We start from the raw sequence: 23901 nt of genomic DNA on the forward strand, positions 1-23901 counted from the left end.
GATCATTATCAGAACTAAAGATATTTAGCAAAAGCATAGTAGTAATCTCATATATGTAGTAAGCTATTTATGTTTGCAATGATTAGTTGGCAATATTGAGACAAGAGATGCCATTCATGCGGTTTTGATTGTGATAATGAAAGTGCCATTCACAAACATTGAATTCCTATTCAATGTGAATCAATCTGACGACAAGGTAGGTAAGGTACAATGATTAGCAATGTAGGAATTCAATTGCTGTTATGGAATGAATTGAGCGACTGGCTATCGAACCTGAGATGGAGTTATCTATCTACCCTCAGATAGTTAACCCAGGCCCCTTGCGCTCTGGTAAGGGGCTTTTGCATATTCAAAATATAGCCTTGAGTATCCATTAAAACATATTACTATATTCTATCATCACTGATATATACATCTTATCATCATAAAAGAATAACCCTTACACTATTACATTACTATTTACTCTAACAGTTATCGCTATCATATATGGGTTATATTATGTTAATGAATAAAATGTCATGTTTAAATGCTTTGCTCAATCTTTACTGCCAATGAACGCAAGGCAATTTGAAAATTTGAATGTGAGAGTCAAATAGAGGTGATTCTATTCTATTTTTTTTCAGTTGAAATTACTGTGACAGTGCAAAAGGAAGCTTTCTTTCACTCATTCACATACCAAACATAAGGGGAGAGGAAGGAGAGAAGGAGGGAGAATGAGTTGTATGGACGCTGAGCTGGATTACAGTGAATGAGATTACTGTGTTGGGATTAACATAGAACACACAGTGCCTACACCTGACGCACTCTCCCCTCACTCTTTCCCTCTCTCTATCTCTCTCTGATACACTACCACCTACCACACCCTTTGTCCTCTGTACTCAGAATATAATGTACTATAATAGACGTCCATGTTATTCATTTCTATTGATCGCAATTATATATAAATCCTATTTCAATATCAAATCAATTTCAGCAATGTAGTTATGTCACTCAGCAAAAGTCTGTCTGTCTGTCTGTCTGTCTCTCTGGTGTTATGCCAGAACTCAGCGTAACACTGTCCTCAATGCTGCCCTCTCTGACAGAGCAAAGCTGCACATTCTGGCAGTCACAGAAACTTCCCTCACAGCATAGCATGGCATATAGGATAACTCCTCTTGCGGGGTTTTCTGTCTTGGCATAGCGCAGGGCAAATATAGAAGGATGTTTCCATGGTAATTGTTTTTGTCTATTGATATCTTACTAGATCATCTAGGTCTTTGACTTGTCTTTGTTGTAATGGTTAGATGAGGGTCACTACACCAATCCGGCTGGATGAAAATAATATCATCTTTTGCTCGGCACTATGTGTGTATGTGTGTTGATAATGAATTTTGTGTGTGTTTTTGTATGTATCCTTCAAAGTTTGGGAAGATTTAAAAGGCTGATGTGTTTCCTTGCAATTTGTAAACATTGGAATGATTGCATTCTACAATAATATAGCGCATAGTCCAGATAGCCATTGCAGGTATGAAACCTAAGAACAGCTCTTCACACATGAGCTGTCAGGCAACAATGGCTACCCATTCAATTTCAATAAAACATGAGGTCCTTTTAATTAATTTAAGCAATGTCAACATAGACCCTGGTAAACATTATAACACGCTAGAGGCTGCAAGTGACATTGAACAAGAGTTGCACTGATGGGATTGATAGCTGGGGTGTTAATATCGAAAACCTCCTGTTCCAGAAATTACACCAATATGTCCTTGCAGGAGGTGACAAAAATGCATTTGGTGAACTTCCAGTAATGGTGGTGTAGTATTCTCTTTATTGTAATCTTTTATGCTTGCACCCAGGAGAATTTTCTTTATCTGTTTGACAGTTGAAAAGGTATTTTTTCACAATTGAAAGTATTCTTTGGTCACCCACTACAGTGGTTTTTCGTGATCTACCATGTTGTTTGCTATTGCCGAGCTCAACAGTACATTCTTGTTTCTTACCAAAGTACCAGACTGTTGATTTTGACACACCCAATGTTTTGACTATGGCTCTGATTCATTTATTCTGATTTTTACAACCCACAATGGCCTGCTTTACAGGCACTTCTTTGGTCCTCATGCTGAGAGACAACTGCAGCTGACCCCAAATGCAAATACCACACCTTCCAACTTGAGACCTTTTGCTAGCTTTTTTCGTGTGAACTAACGAGGTAACAGCACACAGCTGGCCAATAAGCAGCTGAGCAGCCAATTTTCCAATTGCTTTTGGTCCCCTAAAAGGGGGCGACTATGTACAAAAATAGCTGCGGTTCCTCCATGGTTCACCTGATATGGATGTAGATACCTGCTAATTAAAATCTTCGGTCTGCACTTCATGAACCTCATGTTCATAGTTTAATTTCAAATCCATTGTGCCAAGACAACAGAAATTTTCTCACTATCCAAATATTCGTAGAATGCACTGTAGAATCATGGCACACTCGAGTGGCTCACCTAACACATGCTCTTACTTGAAGTACTAGCTGAGCCTTGCTCTAACATTGATTTGAATCTGGTCGGTTACATTAGCACAGAATGCAGGTAGCTGTATCCTGCAGGTGTAAAGTGGGTAGGATAAGTCACCCTGGTCTTCTCAGGATACAGCTGCATTAGTGTCTCCTAGTGATTTTCCAGGTGTCTACTGATCACTGGTCATCATCAATTTGATATGCTGCACCTTGAATTGTTGGCAGATCTCCTGTGATACAATACTGTGAAAAGCTGTAGTGTAAAAATATAAACTAGCATCCCCGATGAGTGTACTGAGGGGGCAATTGCCTATCTCAGCAGCTTCTTCTTCAGTGTGGGTGGTGTGGATGTGAATTGATCTCAGTAGTAAATCATATATTAGAACTTACAAATGAGTGTCTCTACGGTAGGGGGTGAGAATGGGGGGACGTTACTGTGTTTATGTTGCGTTAAGGCTTGCATATAACACAGACTTAATGAATGTGATGCTGGCAACCTGGCCACTGTGATTTCATTTGATTTTCTACAGGGAAGGGTTTATTTTGAAAAATAAAATAAAATTAAGCATCTTTGAGACCATGAAAAGCGCTATATAAAATAAATGTACTATTATTATTATTATTGTTGTGGATTAGAGTCAAAATTCTATATTTCCCAAATCCTAAATTATATCCTTAAACTATATTTTTTAAAGGTTTAGAATTTTTAATGGAGAGATCAGTAGCAAATTTTGTCTTCTGACAAGGAGTCCTAGATGGTCCCAAGCCTCATTATTCTGTATAGTGCACTGCTGATGTCAGTTGCTGATGTATGTAAGCAGAGTAACATACTCGCGATGGTTCACTAGATGGACAATTTTTTCTTTAATTGTCATTTTTATTGGTTTCTCTAGTATCTTTACAATGAAAATGAACAAAAAGAAAAATACAATGACTGCAAAAAATAAATAAAAATAAAATAAAAATAGCTGTCAAAAATAACAAACAAATAACAGCCAGCTATACAGGAAGAGATTAAGAACTTGTTCGCCAAACACATTTCCAATGACCTTTAAAAAAATAAAATCCTTTCTACCTTTAGAATTATTCTTCAAATCAAGGACATATGACCTGTGCAGTTTTCTTCCAATTTTAAACTGTCCAGTGGATTGTAAAGGCTTGGCTGAACAATTTTAAGTTTCTGTATGTTCAAAAACATTTTTGTTTGAATTGTAAGGATTGTTCTACACATTGTAAACATTATTTTTCAGGAAACAATATACATAGATGCATAAGACATAATGAATATTGTAATGAGAAGCTGTTTTTTTATTTTTATTTGAACAAACACTGCATAAATGTACTGTGACCTGGGAAATGCTGGGCACTCAACAGAATGGTAACAAAAAAGTAACAAAAGCATTACAACACAACAAGCACAGCATGATTGTAAAATAGTGAAAAAACAACAAGAAAGGTAAAAGCAAGAAGAAAAACAAAAGGACAAAACCGAAAACATCTGCATCATTCACATGTACTTGATAGATGTTCACCCTTCAAGTATTTTGATGCATCATCAGTTAGACATAACTGGCTGACACATAGCTATCAGCTCACCTATCTATAGTAACTACTACAATCCATAGCTATTGTATTATATTCTCTTAAAAATAAAATAAGAGTAAAAATGCTAAATCTCTTTGTCTGAAAAACGATTTAATCCAGTCATCCTTGTTTTTAATCTTTATACTATGCGTTGGCAGAATTCCAATCTTTTTATATATAGATTTTTACACATACCCATTCTTTTTCTCTCACTCAGTAGTTCCTTTTACACCATCTTTGAAATAGCCAACCCAAGGAGAAAATATATATGTACAGCCACACAAGGTATATATATATATATATATAAATATTGCTTTAAGAAGACATCTCCAGGTCAAAATGAAAACAAAATTAAATGAACAAATCAGAAATTACTCATATATTCTTAGCAGATTATGACAGTATAAATCCTACAGAAGGATACTGAAAGATTTCAGGTTATGAACAGCTAGTGATACTTTTATGCCCTGGTTCATCATGTCCTGTGCAACTCAAGGAGGGAAATAATATTATTTTGGATTGGGTACAGCTAGCAGAATGGCAGTAAAGGGATATTTCTTCAAACAGGCCTGTCGCATACTGCAACACCGATCAGTGCTATGATGATAATGAAGACATGAACGTCCCATTTGTGTTTATGAGCGTTCGCTGAGGGGGATGGGGGTTTAGGTTGGGATTAAATTTACCCACCAGCCAAAACTTGCACAGGCTTTTTATGTGTTTGTAACATACACTTACTTCACAGACCCACTCTACATGAATAAAGGATACTGCTCTAACTTTTTTTTTGTGTCTCCATATCTGCGCACAGAAATTATTGTAAAACAAAAAGAAGAATCAAACTGTGTGACATTCTGTCAAGTCATCAAATTTCCTTTTTACATTTTTCAGGGGTAACAGTCTGGTACTTGAAGAGTTTTAGCTGTTTTTAAATACCAAACTAGACAAAAGGAAATATAATTTTTAGGGGGATGATAAATGCTAATGCAGCTTAAGCGTTCTGGGCAGAAAATGATACATTTCTTGTAAAAAAAAAAAAAAAAAATTGGACTTCAAATAAAGAAGGATTCATTGCAAAAAGCCAGCAAAATAAGCACAAAATAAAATTCAGCAAGTAGTTTAAAAAATAAATTCACATAAATAAATAAATAAATAAATAAATAAATAAATAAATAAATAAATAAATAAATACAACCATTTAAATTGGCCTTCCAGAAACCAGATAGAGGAGTTATGGAAAACTGCCACAAAAAAGATCATCCAGCCAGAACACTTCCTGGTGTGATCCATGGTCCCAGCTCAAAATCATTGGACAGATGGGGTAAGTAAAGGTGATGCGGCATGCGAAGGGTCTTTGGTTGAGGGAAATGTTCTGTATACAGTTAAGTGTCACCCCAACATGCACACAAATCAACACTGATATATACAACAGCCATAACTCACTAAAATATACTGGCTATATCTGGAGTCGTATGAAGCTACTCGATGGTGTTTATGCTATTGTAAGTCCTAAAGATCTTGCATGTGTGGGACAGGAGCAAGGCAAGGGCATGGGTGACTGAAGATATAAAATAAGCAGATACAGATAAAGGATGAAAGGAGAAGTACAGAAAGCAGAGGACAGTGCCGGAGGACATATTTTTTTATGGAGCCTTTCTGTATAAGTTGTTTGAGAGAGAGGGAGACAGAGAAAATTAGATGAAGCAAGAGAATGAGATAGAGAGAATGAGATAAGAGAAATACTGAAAAAAATTAGAAATGAGATGAAAAAGACTTTCATAGAGCTAAAAAGAGAGACTACAAGAAGCCACTAGAAGGGTAGATTGATTAGGAGACATTAACAGATTATAAATAAATGAATTGCTATACAACTCTTCAACCATTGTCTCTACCTTGACTAAAATGAATATTTGTATATCATATTGTGGAGGTGTGGAAGAAGGCGGCCAAGCCCCTGTTACTGGTGGAGTGCCAGTCATCATACAGAAGGAGGTGAGAAATATAAGCTAGACAATGTGCAACAGCTCGAATGCACACCTGAGTATGGAAATCAAGCAGACACTAGCATAGCGTGACGTGCTGTACACTGCTGTCAGATCGACATTACTTCTTTGCGCATTACAATCATGAGACCTAGGGTGTGCAGTAGCGAATACTAGCGAGTAGCTATGTTTCAGTGTGGCTGTGCGTAACAATAGTTAATGTAACGAAAACGGTTAATGCAATAACATTGTACTCTTTAATGTAGTAATTGCCAGTTCATGTAATAACTTATTACATTAAGCGGGGGTTATTACATTAACCGGGGGTTGCAACTTTTTTGATGAATAATGTAATACTTCAACTGTTAATGTAATAACATTCCAAAATTTCTGTCTTCTGTCATATCAATTGTCACACTTTGCTACTTACTTAAAAAGGATTGCGCTAGAAGGCTCATACAGATATAGAAACACTACGACATGAACCCTCATAGACACATTAACATCAGACCAGGGATAAATACTTGAGGTGTAAAATATGCATTTAAGTAAACGTGCAGTATCCTACCTATCATATCATACATATCATACTGTTTACAAACATGAGAATTATACAGTTGAATGAATTGTAGAAATTGTAAGAAATGACATATGAATTTTTTCTGTAGTAGGAAATGACTAAAGTATGATCTGAGGTATATCAAAACATATTTGAATCCAAGGTTAATGTACTAAGCTATTACATTATCCGGCAAAGCATTCAAGATTCTTATTACACTAACAGGCAGTTATTACATTAAAGAGCACAAAGTTTTTATTACATTAGCCATTGTTACACTGTGGCACAGAGAAAGTGTTATTGGTTGGTTTCTTCCTTTTAACACATAACAAAGACACCATGGTAGACACACCACCTAGTCACTACAGATGTCCATATGTGCCATGAATGTAGGAATGGCTACAGGTGGTAGATATGTCTCTTAGACAGGGGTACAGCGTCGTATAACTATGGAAATTCGGATAAACTAGGACATATTCTCAAAACAAAGGTCCAGGGAGGAGCTTAACGCATGAAATTAATATGGGAATAAGACATCTGTTCAGGAAGGGGATGTGGGGGATTGAATAAATGAACAGACATATGAATAAGGGAAATAAGTATTGATTGCATATAAAGCATAAAGTATTAAGTGCAAGTTCAGTGCAAATCAATACAAAACATTACAATGACATCTACTGGTATTACATACATGACACATGACAACCTGATGCAGTGCACATACATATAAACAGACCTGTACCATGAGATCTTAGGACCTTCATATATGAATGAATTTAAGTATGTGTGTGTTTGGTCGTAAGTGTGAGTGCATGTGCATGTGTGCATATGCTGTATTGTGCATGCATGAATATGCAAGCTCAGGAAGTTTTGCTTTCTTTGAACCGATTTCTAGGTGAATTTGAAAATGGGCTTTTGGGGATTAGAAGGGCCTTGTTCCAGTGGAAACCTGCTGAAAGGCATTGAGGAATTAAAGGCCCAATAGACAGAAAAGCATCATTGCTATCAGCATTATCAGATTTAAGCACAGATTAAAAACCTACTTAACTTCTCGGAAATCCAGTGTCCCCAAGACAAAACCACTCCATGTTTTAGGTTAGATATGCATGAATTGGATTTGATGCCCATTTAGAATAATTTAGTTAATGGTGGTAGCCAGCAGTATGAAATCACCCTAAGATGTCCTTTATAACTTGAATGAATGGAGTGAAAAAACTGCTTGACCACATGGGAAAAGCAGTTCTCCTTGAACAAAATACATACTACCTGTATCAGGTAACACATAAATGTAGTTTGTATCTGGAACAGTAAGTGTGGTGAGTGTGGGGGTAGCAACAAAGAAGCAAAACAAACCTGTTTATCCAATTATTTGCCAATAAATCAATTGAAATGCTTTGTGCATATATATAGTGATATATGTACACAAACACGCACACACGCACGCACACACGCACGCACACACGCACACACACACACACACACACACACATATACATATACATATATAATATATTCCCTAGCCACTCATGCATATAAATGGACTACATCAAACTGCTGTACAAGATTATATCTATGTCCCAAACATTACACACAGAAACACATGTCAATATATACTCAGAACTGGCACCCTTTCTTTCTTCAGGAAAGTCAATTCATCAACTTATGCATACTCATATATGATTCATAAATGCAATATACTTTGTAAAAATATGGCCAATTGATATAGGGCTGGGCTGTTGCAAAGTAGTTTAAGAGGAAGGAGGAAGGCCAAAATTCCAGAAGATTCCGCTCTCGATGGGATCAGGTGTTTCTGGTCACTGCCAGGTTACAGCAGTGACAACCAGCGCTCTCTGTGACTATTAGCAACATGTGTGTGATGGAAGACAGAAATGGTCTGCAGAGGAGAGGGGAGTGCTGCAGTACTTCCTTGACTGCCCTGAATCCTCAGAACACTAGAAGCATAAACAATTTCATGCCAAACAATGATGAGTAAACTTAGCAAGTAGGGAGAAAAATATAAACAGTGCCAGCTTACCAGTGCAGGGTGCTAATGCTGGTACATGGTCATGGATATGTGCATTAGTGTGTGTATTCGCGCCTGTGAGGGATCTGGGGAAGGGGAGGGCAGATGCTTTATTCTTTACTGTTGATCCTCAGCTTGAAGGAGACGCGTCCAGCGAACTTGTCTCTCTCGCTTGTGGGGTTGGCGAAGGAGTTGCCGTTGATCTTGCACTCAACGTTGACGTCAGCATTGAAGGTTATGTTCTGGAACTTTACAGCAACCAAGGGTTGCGAGTAGTTCACCTGGTAGAGAGAGGAGATATAAATAAGGAGAGAGAGATAGAGTTGCATGTCTTTGTAAAGAACACTCGATTCAAACCCTTTGATGGGCTGCTGTAACATATACAGTATGCTTGCTCTCTGTGGCAGTGTAAGAACACAGAGCTATTAGCACTGAATTACCGGCACTCTTTATTCTGAACACAACTAACATGCACAACCTCAATGCAACTGGGAGAGCAGCGGACTGTGGGAGGGTGTCACACATTGTTGAGAGAATGGAGAGATATAAAGTTGGCTCATGTCCCCTGAGGCCATGCCTTCACAAAGAGAACCAGAGAGCTAAACAAAAGTTTAGTCAAAGACTGTCATGATCACAGTAAATTCTGCGTTTACATGGCAGTTTTCCACACTTCTAGACAACAATCTATCACGGACATACTGTATTAGATTAGCATGGATGGATATTTACTATAAATTTAGTGAGTGTTAGTAGTGAATCTTTCTCTTCTTAAGGTTATAGCCGCTTCCAAAATTATTAGCAAGTCCCTGACAACTACTGCGCACTGCCAAAGAAAGCCCTTACAGAAGAGCTACCGGTGCAAAGCTGCATGTTGCACTGTGTCCACAAAACTCTGATTCAAACATCACAAGTTACCGCACATGACCCTGTTTAGCACTATGACATTGTACATGTGTTTGTGAAGCACATGTGAGGCTACGCTGATACAGAAATCTTCACACAGCAGGGAGAGGTCTTGATGCTGGGTCCCACTGGGACTTAATACCTGGGCTTTTTTGCCATAGTAGGGAAAGTACATGAGGTTGAAGGTGGCATCTGTGGGGTAGTAGTCGAGCTTGCGAATCAAGTCAGTGTTTTCTTTCTGTGGGAGAAAAAAGGATTTACCTTAGAATAACTCACTAGTGTTCAGATCTCCCCATCATAGACACACACACACACACACACACACACACACACACACACACACACACACACACCTTTCACATGAGTGTTAGCACCAGATATTCTACCGGCAAGAACTATTGACTATCTTTTCTCTACATCTACAGCACTGCACACCTTACCCATTCATCTTCGCCAACTACGTCACTCTGGGAATAGAGAGCGATAGGAGTGCATAATGAAAGTAAATGAGAGGTGAGAGATGGATGCATGACAGATCGCACAGAAAGAGAGGCAGCAGCAGTAAAAAATAAACAAAGGAAGGTATGAATATGGATGCATGAAATTGCAATGACGACTCAAACACAATGAGACTAGAGATTAGGTAAAACAGTCATGGAGTAGTAATCTCCAATTTACAATTTTCTTAAAATGACACCTGGAAAAATAGAAGATTCAAGTTCTCATTTGATCATACGTAACCATTGACTGGGATTGTACGACATATGCATCAAAATTGCACAGGTGGATGTTCTGGAACATCAAGTACAGATGAAATGCACAATTCACAATCATAATGTGAAAGTTATGATCTCTTTTACTTTAAGAAAATGCGAGCATACCACAACATATTGCAAGGGCTATATGACTATAAACACATTCAAATCGAAATGCAATATACATGAAACCGATCTAAAAAGAGTAAAATGTATAATGTAATAAAATATCCTGAATGCATTTTGAAATTGAGACAGTTGGCACTGATGGTGTATTTCAACATCTTTGTACTGAAAACATGATTCCAGTTAACACTGTACTGTGCTTCAGTGCCAGCTGATTACCTGAAATGACCACCTACAGAGCAGTAGCAGGTGATTATTTGTTTCCATGGCAACAATATGTTTAATGACCTGACCGTGACAAGAGGGGAAACGCCAGGGGTTCATCAAAGGATAACACAGAAACAAGAAAATTCGTATTTCTTACAGATGCCATACGAATTGTATTATTCTCAGAAAACTGTTTTTGGACACAGAGTTCAGGTGCATGACAAACAGTCTCGTCGATGGCCTTCCGTTCAGACTGTGGTGCAGTAATCGGGCAGAAATCAGCTCACCTTGACTGCGCAGCTGACATATGGGGACGCGTTGTCTTTTCCAGGGAACATTCCGATGACCTGCAGCGGGAGTGGGACAGGGACATAGTATCTACCAGCTCCCCAGGCCTTGCACAGACAAATGCCTGTGACATCTCTGTCAATGTTCTGATGTTCTGAAGTGAAAAACTATTTATCTCAGTGTTCCTATATAATAATGAATTATAAATATGTATGTATGCATCAGTCTTGTATGTTATCTTGTACTGCCTTCTGTTCTGTATTACCAATGTATATGTTTTGCCTTCTGTATTTGCTGTACTTGTTGCTTTTTAACCTTTCAACTTTGTTAAGTGACTCTAGGCTCTGGAAAGGGGCTACGTAAATAAAATGTATCATTATTATTATTATTAGTCTTTTAAATGGCTTTAGAATGACAATAGGGGGTGACATAGCTCAGGAGGTAAGACCGATTGTCTGGCAAGTCGGAGGGTTGCCGGTTCAAACCCCGCCCTGGGCATGTCGAAGTGTCCTTGAGCAAGACACCTAACCCCTAACCCCTAACTGCTCTGGCGAATGAGAGGCATCAATTGTAAAGTGCTTTGGATAAAAGCGCTATATAAATGTAGTCCATTTACCATTTACCAACAGAACGTGGTAAATTGCCCATTTAAAATGTATCTTTTTTGGATTCGTTTATGACACAATACAAAGGAGATCTGAAATGTCATTGATGTAGCACTGCCCCGATGGGCCCTCCCCGTACCCGGTTCAGTTTGATGAGGACACAGGGCCTGCCCACGTTGTAGCCGTAGAAGCGGTCCTCGAGGCCCGAACAGTCTTTCAGCTGGGTGCGGTTGAACCGGCAGGAACGCTTCGGGTTGTTCCGGATCTCTCCACTGTCCTCCTGTGTAAAGTACACATCCGGGGGGCACTCTTTGTTGCTCAGGACCTGCAGAGATTCGTTGTAGGCTGTGTGTGTGTGTGTGGGGGGGGGGGTGGGGGGGGGGGTGGGGGGGAGGGGGAGGGGGTTACAAAGTCATAGTTATTATTAGTAGCATGTTATTTATGTTTTATGGTGCATTGTAGGCTATCGATGTTGCCTTTCTCCCACTCTCACTCTCTCTCTCTCTCTCACACACACACACACACACACACACACACACACTTTTCTGCTGAAATGATACTGCTTTTCCAAACTGCTATGTCCCCTCACATAAGTAGGCTGCATAGACACACCAACCAGCCCAGGCACTCACGGTCAAGGAAGCTGTTCAGGTTCTGGACATACATGTCCCAGCTCTCCGTGTCCTGGATACTGTAAATGATCTCCAGTGATTTTCCCTTGGGTTGAATCATCATGCCTGGGGATAGAAGTGGGTAGGAGGGACAGAAATGGAACAGTTGCAGGTGGGAAAACAAAGATGGGTCCCAATACTTCACTTTTAACACTTGGAATTTGGAATTTGGCAAAATGACAACCAACTTAGTGATGGCTAATTAAATATTCCAGCTACGTTACATTTCAAATAAAACTGCTGTGATTAAATGAATGGTCAGGTAACTCATCTTTTTTCTCTAACAACCTTTAATACAATATTTTGTCTTTTTATCCCAGTGCATATTTATTGACATTATTCGGTTCACCCAGGAACCCATTATACAGAGAACTCAAAATATTGACAGATTCTATGACCTGGAGAGTTTTCATGGACATGTTGCATCAAGATTCAAACATTACTCATCATAAAGACTTTTACAGGGTTGATCGATTCAAGTATTTAAGAGAAGGGTGTGCATGTGTGCGTGTTTCTACATGTGTGTATTTTTTTTATCCGTCAGTCATGAATATGCATGTGTGTGTATGTACCTGGAGTAGCCAGCCTGTCCTGGTAGGTTGGATGGTAGTCATCCAGGGTCAGCAGCATCACATACATGGTGAGGGTAAACATGCCAGCCAGGAAGATGTAGAAGATCAGATAGAACAGCAGGATTAAACCTGGGGAGATATTCAGGAGCACCCAGTTATATGCAATATCATGTATATTCTTACATGAGCACAAACACACAGACAACACTACACAGACTACCAGCAACAGATACACATTCATAAAACTCTGGGCTCAGATAGTTTGAAATGCCTTCAGTGAGATATCTGTCTTTTCACTTACATGAATAAAGTCTTGTTGTATATTACCTTGCCCTACCTAGTATGTAATAAGTTAACAGACATTAGTTTTCTCATGGACTTTACTCCTTTGTTACTTCAACATCAAGCTCAAAAACGATTATGAATCAGTACTACAAAAACTACAATAAAATAATACATTAAAGACAGCCAAAATGCTTAGAGGATCATTGTACTGAAGTGGACTGCTCATAGTTTGGGTTGCAGTCACTCTGCCTGAGGTTTCCTTTATTCTCATCAACTTTGACTTACGAAGTGAAAAGCAAATTCATATATTATTGGCTTCAATGTTTGAAAGTCATTTTCATCATTGCATTGCGACCTGATATTGTGATCTTGTTAAACCAGTTATACTGAGCTCTTTTCATTAACTAATTGAGAACATTACATTTATTTGCATAGCAGATGTCTTTCCAGGGCAACCTAAGTAGCTTACATCTTACATATTTATCCATTAATGCACATAGATATTTCCCTGAGGTCATACAGCTTAAGCACCTTTCTCATGGGTTCAAAAACAGTGCCTCAGGCCAGGTTCAAACCAATAATGTTGTGGCCACAGAACCACTTCCTTGACAGCTATTTCACTTGACTGGCTTGAGACTGTCACTCATACTACACTGTTTGACTTATTCAGATATGAATTCTTTATCAGAAATTTTATTCCTGAAGCTGAGAAGTTTGGAGATTGGTGTTTTACCTGTGTTCTTCCTATTCTCAAAAAATATTGTTTTGAGAAACACTGTTTTGAGAAATATTGTTGTGTTGGTATGGCAACACCCAAGATAAAAATTTAGCATTATTTGTTGCATAGCGCATCTGAAGCATCCCAGGGGGCAGTTCTGTGTATTACACAGTTCTCATTGGTCTGTTCGCCATCTCTTAATGGTGAAATTAAAGTCACAATTCAGACTGTAATGTCATCCCCCCAGTACTGATCAGCAGGTGACTGAAAAGACATAATCTGCATGGATTCTGGTCCTTAAAAAGGAACACTCTGGTCAGAAACAAGATGTGTTTTGAACTATTCACTCCTGAGTGTAAACAGAACTTCATGCACATCATAAAACAAAGTAATTTTATATTTTAAACAGAGTTCTGTTTTGAGTACAACTGTAATTTTTCCTCTAAGAAGGCTTCCGAGTGTTACATGAAAAATCACATTTACTGGCTTTCTTTCTCTCTCTTTCCACTCCTCCTGCTCTGTTTTTCCCTCACCACCGGATAACCATATGTTCATCGATTGCCATATGCCATTGTCCTTCATTTTGTGATTATTGGGACAGAAATTTCCTGCTTTGTGGACAATAGTGTTTTCTTTTTCTCCACCAGTGCTGAGCTGAACCCCAACAAGAGAATGGGGACTGTAAGACCTGTCTGAGGAGCAGTGGGTATGCAACTGTTTCCACCTCCATTCATACTCCTAAACACGTAATTGGATTGCTAGACTTCATTGTCTATATGCTCAAGGTAGGTCACTGATGATTACGAAAGACTTGTGCAGCATGATGGTTGTCTAGGAACAGGTCTGTCTGGTTGTCAGTGGTGTCAGTCAACGAGTTAACAAAAAGGCAGTCCAGTTATGATGTCAAAATGGTGTGGGGTGTCGTGGTTCAACCCTTTAGACTCTAGACCAGAGGGTTCACTGCTATTATTTCAATGAATGAATGATATATTCTGAACTTACTGAGCTCTATAAATGGGCTAGATGACAAGGTATGTTTTTATTAGTAAAAACTGCAGGTTGTCATGTATCAGGGTCTCCGCAAATGAATACATAATGTATTTATTTTACTGTTTGGCGTTAGATAAAAGCAATGGGTTTGAGAAATTACAGGAGTATTAGAATGAAAATACAGACCAAGACTCTTGGACTGCATTTAGACTTGCAAACACACTGCGGTAGTGGTCATTGTTTTTATATATGAACATTTCATTGTTTCTCTTTCAATCCACCCCTTTCTCCCTCAAACCAACACACCACTGACCAAATGTCAGAACAGACAGTGCAAAGACATAATCCTCTTTACTTCTAAACCCAGGCAGCCTCTATTTCTCTTTGTCCCCCTATCTTTTTTTTGGCATCTCCACATTGCTCTCAATCTCTCAGCTATTTAACCTAAATTTCAGGAAGTGTGTACGTGTGTGTGTGCGTGTGTATGTTTGGGGGGGGGGGGGGGGCTCGAGCTTGAATGAAGGGGGAAGGTTGAATGAAGGAGATTGAGGGGAGTGGGCAGTTAGTCTCAGCTGGGATTATCCCCTCCCCCATCTCGCTCTACATTTCCTCATTTTCCCCCTCCGTTGTCTCTCATTGCCAACGGCAAATGTTGTCTTTCTGTGCTCCAACCAGCAGCTCATCCTGCCTCCTCCCCCTCCCCTGCCCTCTCGTTCCTCCTCCCCCTGCTGCATTGCCCCAGCGACAGGGTAGAAAACAGCAGTGGGCATATTACTTCTAGGGGAGAGTCAGGACATGGCCATCAGGGGCTGTCTTTGCATACAGAAGGATTCACAATTTCTACATGTTTTGTGTCTCTCCAGCCTGTTCAGAATGCTTATATTTCACACATTACCCAATAGGAGTACCCAAACACTTGAATATTTAAACATACTCTGGCACACACCAAGAAGTGTGCTCCAACACAGGGTCAGAAAGATAATATGCAGAGAAAATCACTGCACGCTTGCTTACGGAACTGCTGAAAGAACACTCACACACAAACACACACACACGTACACATGTACATGCACACACCCACACCGTCCCTGTGGATACTGCTGATAAATGTTGATTCATTGAAGCTTGAAAGGCTTGTTTTTATGAAAAGATTAATTGCAGCAAGAAAGGAGTGAAAGAATGATGTAAGGACAGTGTGTGTGTGTGTGTGTGTGTAGAGTGGGCGTACGGGTGATGCCTGGAGGAAACGGTTGGGGGAGTTCACTTCAGAGCACAGTCAGTCACGTCTGAGGTTCTGTGAGCTCCTGTCATTGGGGGAATGACATTGGTAGCAGAGATGACAGTCTGAGCCAAAGGCCAGCAGAAGGCAGGTGAAGCAATCTTCCTGAAGTAATGGAAAGGCTCAGCTTTTATGGGCTCAGCTTTCTACCCCCTTCACTGCCAAGGTCTGTCTCTCTCTGTCCCCCCCAATTCCATCTGGTTTGCCTTCATCGGCATTACAGCGATGATGCTGTTCTTCCTCTCTTAATGACCATTTTTAATGACACTTAACAGAGATGTCACATCAGCTTTCAAATGACACTTTAGAAATGGCTTGTCACAGCCGCCATATCCGTCACATTCTCTCAGTTCTCAAAACATACATCTGCCCCCTAACTTTCTCTCTCTCTTTCTTGCCTTCAAGCCAATGACTCACAAGTGCATAAAAGCTCATTAAAACAAAGCAGCTGAGACCTTAGCTGGTGCTCTAGCAAAACATTATGTATTTTTGGATATCAAGCGATGGAAAGTAGACTCATTTGGAGAGATTTGATGTTGACTGTGGAACAACAGCATTCTAAACAACATTAATGGATTGGAAAGCACTACTGAGAGAGAGAGCAACACTTGCTTTTGGAATAACAGACCCGTGGGACAAACAGGTCCTCTACAATATAGCAGAGGTGCTGACACCATTACACATATAATTAATTCATGAAGCTTGAATATTTCCTGAAACAATCCGCAGTTAAAACGTTCTGCTACCATGTACACCAATAGTGTACCCATAACCAAGATATGAAATCTTTCGCGTACCATTATAGATCTTTAGCCTCAATTCCACACGACAGTACCCGACCATTCCGCACTACACTACCCCACAATTCCACACAACAGTACCCCACTATTCCACACTGCCACTACCCCACTATTAAATACAGCTGATACAAAATTGATACCACTCTTTTCTCCCTCTCATACTCATCCCTGGACTTTCTCACTCATCTCATCTCTCTCCCCACTCCCCCGTCCATGCCTACAGTACCTGTCACCCACTCACCACTTCAGCATTCCCACTGTCCACACCGCTCCTCCCGAGCTACAGCTTGCTCCCACACAATGAAAACATTGTGCCTCACGAGACACTAACCGTTTGAGCACAATAACATTATTATATCTAATGTACATGTACAATATACAGCAAAGCAAGTGAACGAGACCAAAACAAGGACTATAAAATAATCTGTATGCAAGACTAAATCATGCTAATCAGTGGCCTCAGACCAACACATTGATGAAGTTTTTTTCTTTTATTGTAGAGCAGTTCAATGTAGACAGAATAAAGTGATAATGAGGAAACTGGAAACTGACATATATATGATGTCTCAGCCCCTTCAGTCTTCATACACTGTGTTTGAACAAAAAAGTATTTTCTCATAGATTCTATTTTCTATACCAAGCACAAACTAGGGACGACTGTTTTTGCTCATAATTTATGCTGCATCTGGGCTTATTTTTTAAAATGTATTTCTTTGCTTTCCAACCATGTGGGACATGTGATTATGTATGTCAGAGCTGTTCTGAATCGAGAGAGCCCTTCAGTGCTAATTAAATAAATTGATTCTGTAAATGTTTCTGTCCCTTGCACAGGGATACAAACGCAAGAATGAATGCAAATATCCATGATGCAGCACTAACATCAATACATAAACGCTCCACATGGATTTCTGTCTTTGGTTTATTTTACATCGTGGGAGGTTTCACTGAAGTGAGAAACAATCAATATGTGATTCCCTTGCCCGTATAGAATGACAAACCAATGAGATGGGAGTGAATGTGAGGGCGTGGGAGCGTATATGTGTACTGTATGCCTCACTTGCACAACCACATAAGGCCTTTGGACCCAGCGAGGTGCATATGAACCAGTAGGATCGTATCAGAGAAGAGATAGGGGACTTTGGGAGCAGAGCCTCCAGTATATGAGTGTGAGTGTGTGTGTGTGTGTGTGTGTGTGTGTGTTTGTGTGTGTGTGTGTGCATATGTGTGTGTGTGTGTGTGTGCGCGTGCATGGATGCTTCATTATTGCTTACCACCTCATCCGTTCTCTCAGACTGTACACTCAGCACTACACACACTCATGGGCAACAAAGCTGGCCCAACCTTTGCTGTGGTCATAAAATCATCCCATTTCTTTATATCCCAACTTGCCTTTTTCCCCTCTGCCCATGATCTCACTCTCAAACCAGAGACGCTTTATTGGAACCAGAAGACATCGTAAAGTGCAAAGCCATGTGGCAAAACTGCAAAGTCAACAACACTAATTGATTTAGTTTTTGTTAATTTGTTCCTTCTTTAATGGTAACATCCTGCAACTTTGCAGGTTGCTGCCCCCCACTAACTACATGATTATTGGTTTGTCGTTTTTGTTAGCTGAAAATGGGGAGAAGGACAACAGCAGCCAGCAGGAACTAGGCATTTATCCAGGGTTTGGGTGAATGTGATGGGATGAAGCTGATCTCTTGCCAGTAGCGTTTCACAGAGAAGTAACACACTGTGCTCTTAAGTGCTCTTCCTCTCTCTGCTGCTTTCTTTTTACGGTGGATTTTCCATTTACTGCAGAGTGCAGCAGGTCCATATGATTCATCAATAAGGCCTTTGAAGCAGGTACTGATTGTTCCCCCAGCTAACTGAAAATGAAAGCGCAGTAGCCATCATTCTTGAACCTTTACATCTGCCAGCTGCCACACCGCCCTGCAGGTTTCCCATGCTGAACAGATGATGCTAAGTGTAATTGTCATTGGTTAGTACAGGGGTGTCCAATCCGATCCAAACAGGGCAGTTGTCGATTTTGATTTAGCCCAGCATTAAGACACCTGATTCTACATATTAGTCTTGATTGAAGACCATGATTAGTTAATTAATTGACTAAATTCCCAAGGCACTTCTCTCAATGCACAATGGATGACTGGCCACCCAGTTCTTTTCAATCCAGACCCACCTTGATTCCTCAGATCATCCCATTTTCCTTCTCAGTTGACATCACAGTTTAAATATAGTTGAAAAAAAGACTGTATTGGGCAGGCATGTATGCAGAGAAGCTTTCCTGTCAATTTCCTTTGTTTCCCCACAGTGTACAGTACCCTAAACAGTACCCTGATGAAACTGTAAAGGCATTAAATGACACAGGGTTCCTCATCCCCATGGTGTTGTAGTATCTTGTCCCAGGAAGGGGATCCAGTTCTAGGTCCATTCTAACCCACAATGGAATACCCATCAGAATTTGTGAGCACTGGGGGAGGGGGGAGGGGTGTGTGTGTGTGTGACAGGGATTACATGCAGCCCTAGGAGTAGGTGGACTCTGCGGCCTTGAGGGGTACCATCTCTGTCATTCCAAAAGTGTGTTAATGAATCTCCCTGCCACAGAAATAACCTTGTCCCTCATTAGCAAGCTTTAAGGAGCCAGGCTTAGAGAGCCTGCCAGTCTTCAGAACAGGGGTCAAAAAGAATCGGACAGGAAAACACAACTGCTGTAAATGAAACACGTTATCTGTCCACATCTCAATCTGTCACACAAAATGTTAGAAATCATATGGTGCAACATGGTCATTTCCAATAATACTAATATCTTGCTTTGAAGTGGAGGAGAAAATCGATGGACTGCCTTTGGGGAATGCCTCAGGTCCTGATGGGTTTCCCCCAGAAATATTTAAAGAATTGATGGATCATTTAGCCACTTTTAATGAAAATGTATGCTCATTCATTTTCTTCAAAAACTTTACCACCCCTATCGCAAATGGCTTCAATATCTTTAATTCCAAAGAAGGTCTCCCAGAAGATCCTGAGGACTCAGTCTCTTATAGGCCCATTTCATTACTGAATGTTGACAAAAAAATTTTGCAAAGATTTTATCTGAAAGACTGGACCCAATCCTGCTATCAATAATAGTACCAGACAGGATTTGTCCAAGGACACCAATCTAACAGCAATGTTAGACGCTTATTGGGGATAATATGTGTACATCACTGATTGTGGGTAGGCTCAGGTGCTCCTGGTATTGGTGTATGTGTTTGTGGGCCTACCCACTGCCCCTGTGCCCTCAGACTCGCACTCTTACTCCTATTTGTTGTTTGGGTTTATGTTTCTCGTTATTGTGATTGTTTGTCAGACAGTTCACCTTTGGTTAATAGAACTTGTTAAAATATCTATTCATTTGTCTGTTTTTTGTATGGTCTTGTATATATGTAAATTTCAATAAAATAAAATGAAAAAGAATACAATGCTGTTTCAAAAATAACACTTGATTTCAGTTCCAACACACTAGTGATGTGTTTTAGTTTAGGGCAGGTTGTATGTAGTGATATTATTATGTTTGCAGTGAATTGTGTCATTTAATTTAAGCATTTTCACCATAACAAAAGGACTGCAATCAAACAACAACCAAAAGGCAGATGCGGTGTGTAAATGCTGAAGTGCCATAATGTGCCATGTTTTGGATACACAAATGAATCAGCAAGTAAGATTGGCAGCGACTCATATACCTTTATCGGAGATACGGAAAACCAGACACATTCACACATTCACTACCCTGTATCCACATTTCACCATTCTCTATATTCCACATCCAAATCCTTCTCTCCTCTACTCATCTAAATCCTCTCTTTCCCTCGCTCCATATTGATGTCAATCCCGGATTAATAAATTCATGTTATTTTTCGTAATGTGATTTGTTTCTCTTTCTTTCTTTCTTTCTTTCTTTCTTTCTTTCTTTCTTTCTTTCTTTCTTTCTTTCTCCTTTTCTCAATGCATAAGCAATGTTTACATATCATATCAAACTTTAGGTCCACAGACTCTGCATTCACAAAGAATCCTGGCAACTGTGTTCACGATGTGTGTCAGAGAATGTGTGTGCATGTGTGTGTGTATATGTGTGGTATGACTAGAGATAGGAATTATAGCAACAAAGAGAGAGAGACAGAGAGATAGAGAGACTGCTAGTTACTCTTAAAGAAAGTCATGGGGGAAATGGCAGTAGGTCATATTCTTATAATAAATTCTCTCAATTTCACTGCAGGCCAATTGATATTATCAAGCTAAAACCGCATTCAGAACTAACATTATGCATATTACACCTTATGAAAGAGGCATAGAAAAACTGAAACTGGGATGGATGGGATTACTGCTGGGATGGGATAATCTATCTATCTATCTATCTATCTATATCTACACACACACACACACACACAAACACATACGTGGAGGGCATGAACAAGTTATCATTACATCATATATCCCCTATCCTCTTGAAGTTTGATCCAATTATTTGCATCCTGCATCACAAGCTAATTTTGAATACCGGTGCATTTGTATTGCTTTAATAGTGTTGACTGTTAAGTGGTATCGGTATTTAATTTTTTAAATGTTTCCAATATTAATCATGCAACTTCAAATCAAACAGATTTACTGGTTATAATAGGCAAGTACTCATCAAGCAATTCTAGGGAAATGTTTTTGAGGGAAGAGGAGTAAATGCTTCTAGCTATGTGTGTGCAGGGCGTTTACTAGCGGGGTGAAAGGTGGTGATGATTCTAGGGGCCCATAGCTATCGGGGGGGGGGGGGGGGGGGGGGGTTGGGGCAGCCAAAAAAATTCTATTTGTTTTATTAAAAAGGGGGGGCCCAGAGTAATATTCTTTCAGAGGTGCAGAATTCCTAGCTATGCCCCTGTGTATGCGTGTACAAGTCCAAGTGTGTCTCTGTGTGTACAGCCTATGTCAGTCTTCCTATTGCCAAATTATTTCGAAGAAGAAATGCGTATCAACTGCCCTGGTATCACTGGGAAAATGTATGACAAGAATGACAAATTGGCATGTCCCCCATGACTTTTGTTAAGTCTCTTGCTCTCTCTCCCTCCATCCTAGTTGGGGTGTATGCATATACTTTCGAAAGCAAAATCTGTCAATATATGGAGAATGATGGGAGAAAAAGAGAAAGATACAAAGGGTCTCACATAATTGGTGCACAATTATATTTAGGACAAAGAGATACGAATAGTACATTAGACACCACAAATGGACATGTTAGCCTAAATTATATTATGCGAGAAAATACTGTGGGGTGTGGTAACCAACAGTGTATGTGTGTGGAGAGAGAGAGAGAGAGAGAGAGAGAGAGAGAGAGAGAGCATATGATACAGTAATCCGCATTAAATTTTAAGAGGCCTGCGTGAAACACTGCCCGCCTTAGATAAACCTTTATTGTTATAAACTACAATTCCTTCATTAATATGCACCCTTCCAAAGAAAAGTAGAACAAAACACGTCCAGACGCATTGCGCTGGATGTTCAGTGAAATTAATTAATCGAATTATGCAGAAAAAATCCACCGACTACTGTTGGCATATTTCATATTCACATATGCCGCATTGCAAATCCTGTGCTTCAGCACTGTGCTGCAGAGACCTATATGTACCAATGTAGCACTGCCCATGCATAACCACTGCATCAGATTAATTTCAGTTTTCAAATTGCACCTGAAATGGTAAATGCGCACACTGAAAACTCCGAATGTCTGTTGTTGGAAATAATATTGAATTGCAACATAATACATAATTCATCTAAAAGAATTCACTCAAATAACAAGACACAGTATGAAATGTGGTTTCGTCGGATTTTTTTTTTCCGGAAAGCAGTGCCGGTTTATGATACCTGTATATGTCTACTGTAGAGAGGAGGACACAGAGAGGAGTTGCATGACTGGGGATGAGGGGCAATTGGGGAGACGGGTGACAACCGCGGTTCGACTCACCCCAGCTGCTCGCTGTCCTGCCCAGGAACTCGTGGGTCCGCGGGTTCCAAAAGAATTCCTTCCATTCGTCCATCACCTGGCCGCAAGTCTTCTTTTCACTGTCCTTTGCCATTTTCGATTTACGTTTTGCCTCTGTCCCGCACTACTTCACTATTTTTATAAGCCTATCCCTTATTAGCTATATATGTTTTTGACCTAGGGTGATGTTTAAAATGTCAACATAGAAGGCAAATGGATTCAAATCTGTCGCAAAAAAAAAGTTAAAACTGTGGTTTAAATGACCAAGCGACTCTCAAGCAAATACGTGTGTATTCCGATGTATGACTGTCAAAACGGCTCTGTTCAAATAAATATCAATATTAAGAAATATTCCTGCAGTGTCTCTTATTTTATGAAATAAAAACTAAAAAAATGGATGAGCTAGTGAGACTGCCTGCGTTACCTACCAGATGGGTTTCCCTCCCCCCAAACTAACCTGACTGCCGCAGAATGCGGGAGAGATATGCAGAAATATAGTGATACTGCGGTAAAACACTCTCTGGCTTTTAAGCCCGGTCCCACTCTGCACCCCCCACATCCCCCTCCCCTCCCCCTTTTCCTCTGCAGAACAGACGACACAACGCCCGCCCTTCCCAATGTACGTGTCTTGCAGCTTCTGAGTTTCAACCAATGATTGCTCACCATTCACGTATCGACCCCGCCTTCTTTGCGCCTGTGCGCTATCTCACCGCTGCTGATAATGTGAGTGACAGGTCAGTTCGCCAGTCCAATCATTGTTGCAGGGATTCCTTCACTCTTGTCGAGAACTGTGGTAGTGACGGCCTAATGTGAAAGGCTTAATGCCATATTTCAGCAAACCGCCATATCAAAGTATTTGGCTGTCATCTAATACTTAATGCACATGTTCATTACAAATACGGAATCTGTGCTCTCATTGAAGTGAAATATAGGATTTCTATATTAAACGGTGTACTGATGAAACGATAGGCTATACGAGAACCTTTAAAATATTGTAGATTAGAATATTGGGGAGAAATGCGTGGAATCCCACATTTATGCGGTTTTGAGCGCAATCGAAAAGAAAAT

At 39.9% G+C, this 23901-nt stretch overlaps 1 protein-coding gene across 1 annotated transcript; it reads right to left on the reverse strand.

The window, feature by feature from the left end:
• Positions 1-3321: 3321 nt before the first annotated feature.
• On the reverse strand, positions 3322-23373 carry atp1b2a (ATPase Na+/K+ transporting subunit beta 2a). The gene is made up of 7 exons (XM_035410138.1): positions 22816-23373; positions 12761-12889; positions 12150-12254; positions 11657-11862; positions 10912-10971; positions 9679-9774; positions 3322-8914 (listed from the first exon to the last, which is right to left on the reverse strand). The coding sequence occupies exons 1-7, from the start codon at positions 22925-22927 to the stop codon at positions 8744-8746; spliced, it is 879 nt and encodes a 292-aa protein (XP_035266029.1). The 5' UTR covers positions 22928-23373; the 3' UTR covers positions 3322-8743.
• Between the last annotated feature and the right edge of the window lie 528 nt (positions 23374-23901).

The sequence above is a fragment of the Anguilla anguilla genome, chromosome 3 (genome assembly GCF_013347855.1).
Source record: "Anguilla anguilla isolate fAngAng1 chromosome 3, fAngAng1.pri, whole genome shotgun sequence".
Classification (NCBI taxonomy): domain Eukaryota; kingdom Metazoa; phylum Chordata; class Actinopteri; order Anguilliformes; family Anguillidae; genus Anguilla; species Anguilla anguilla.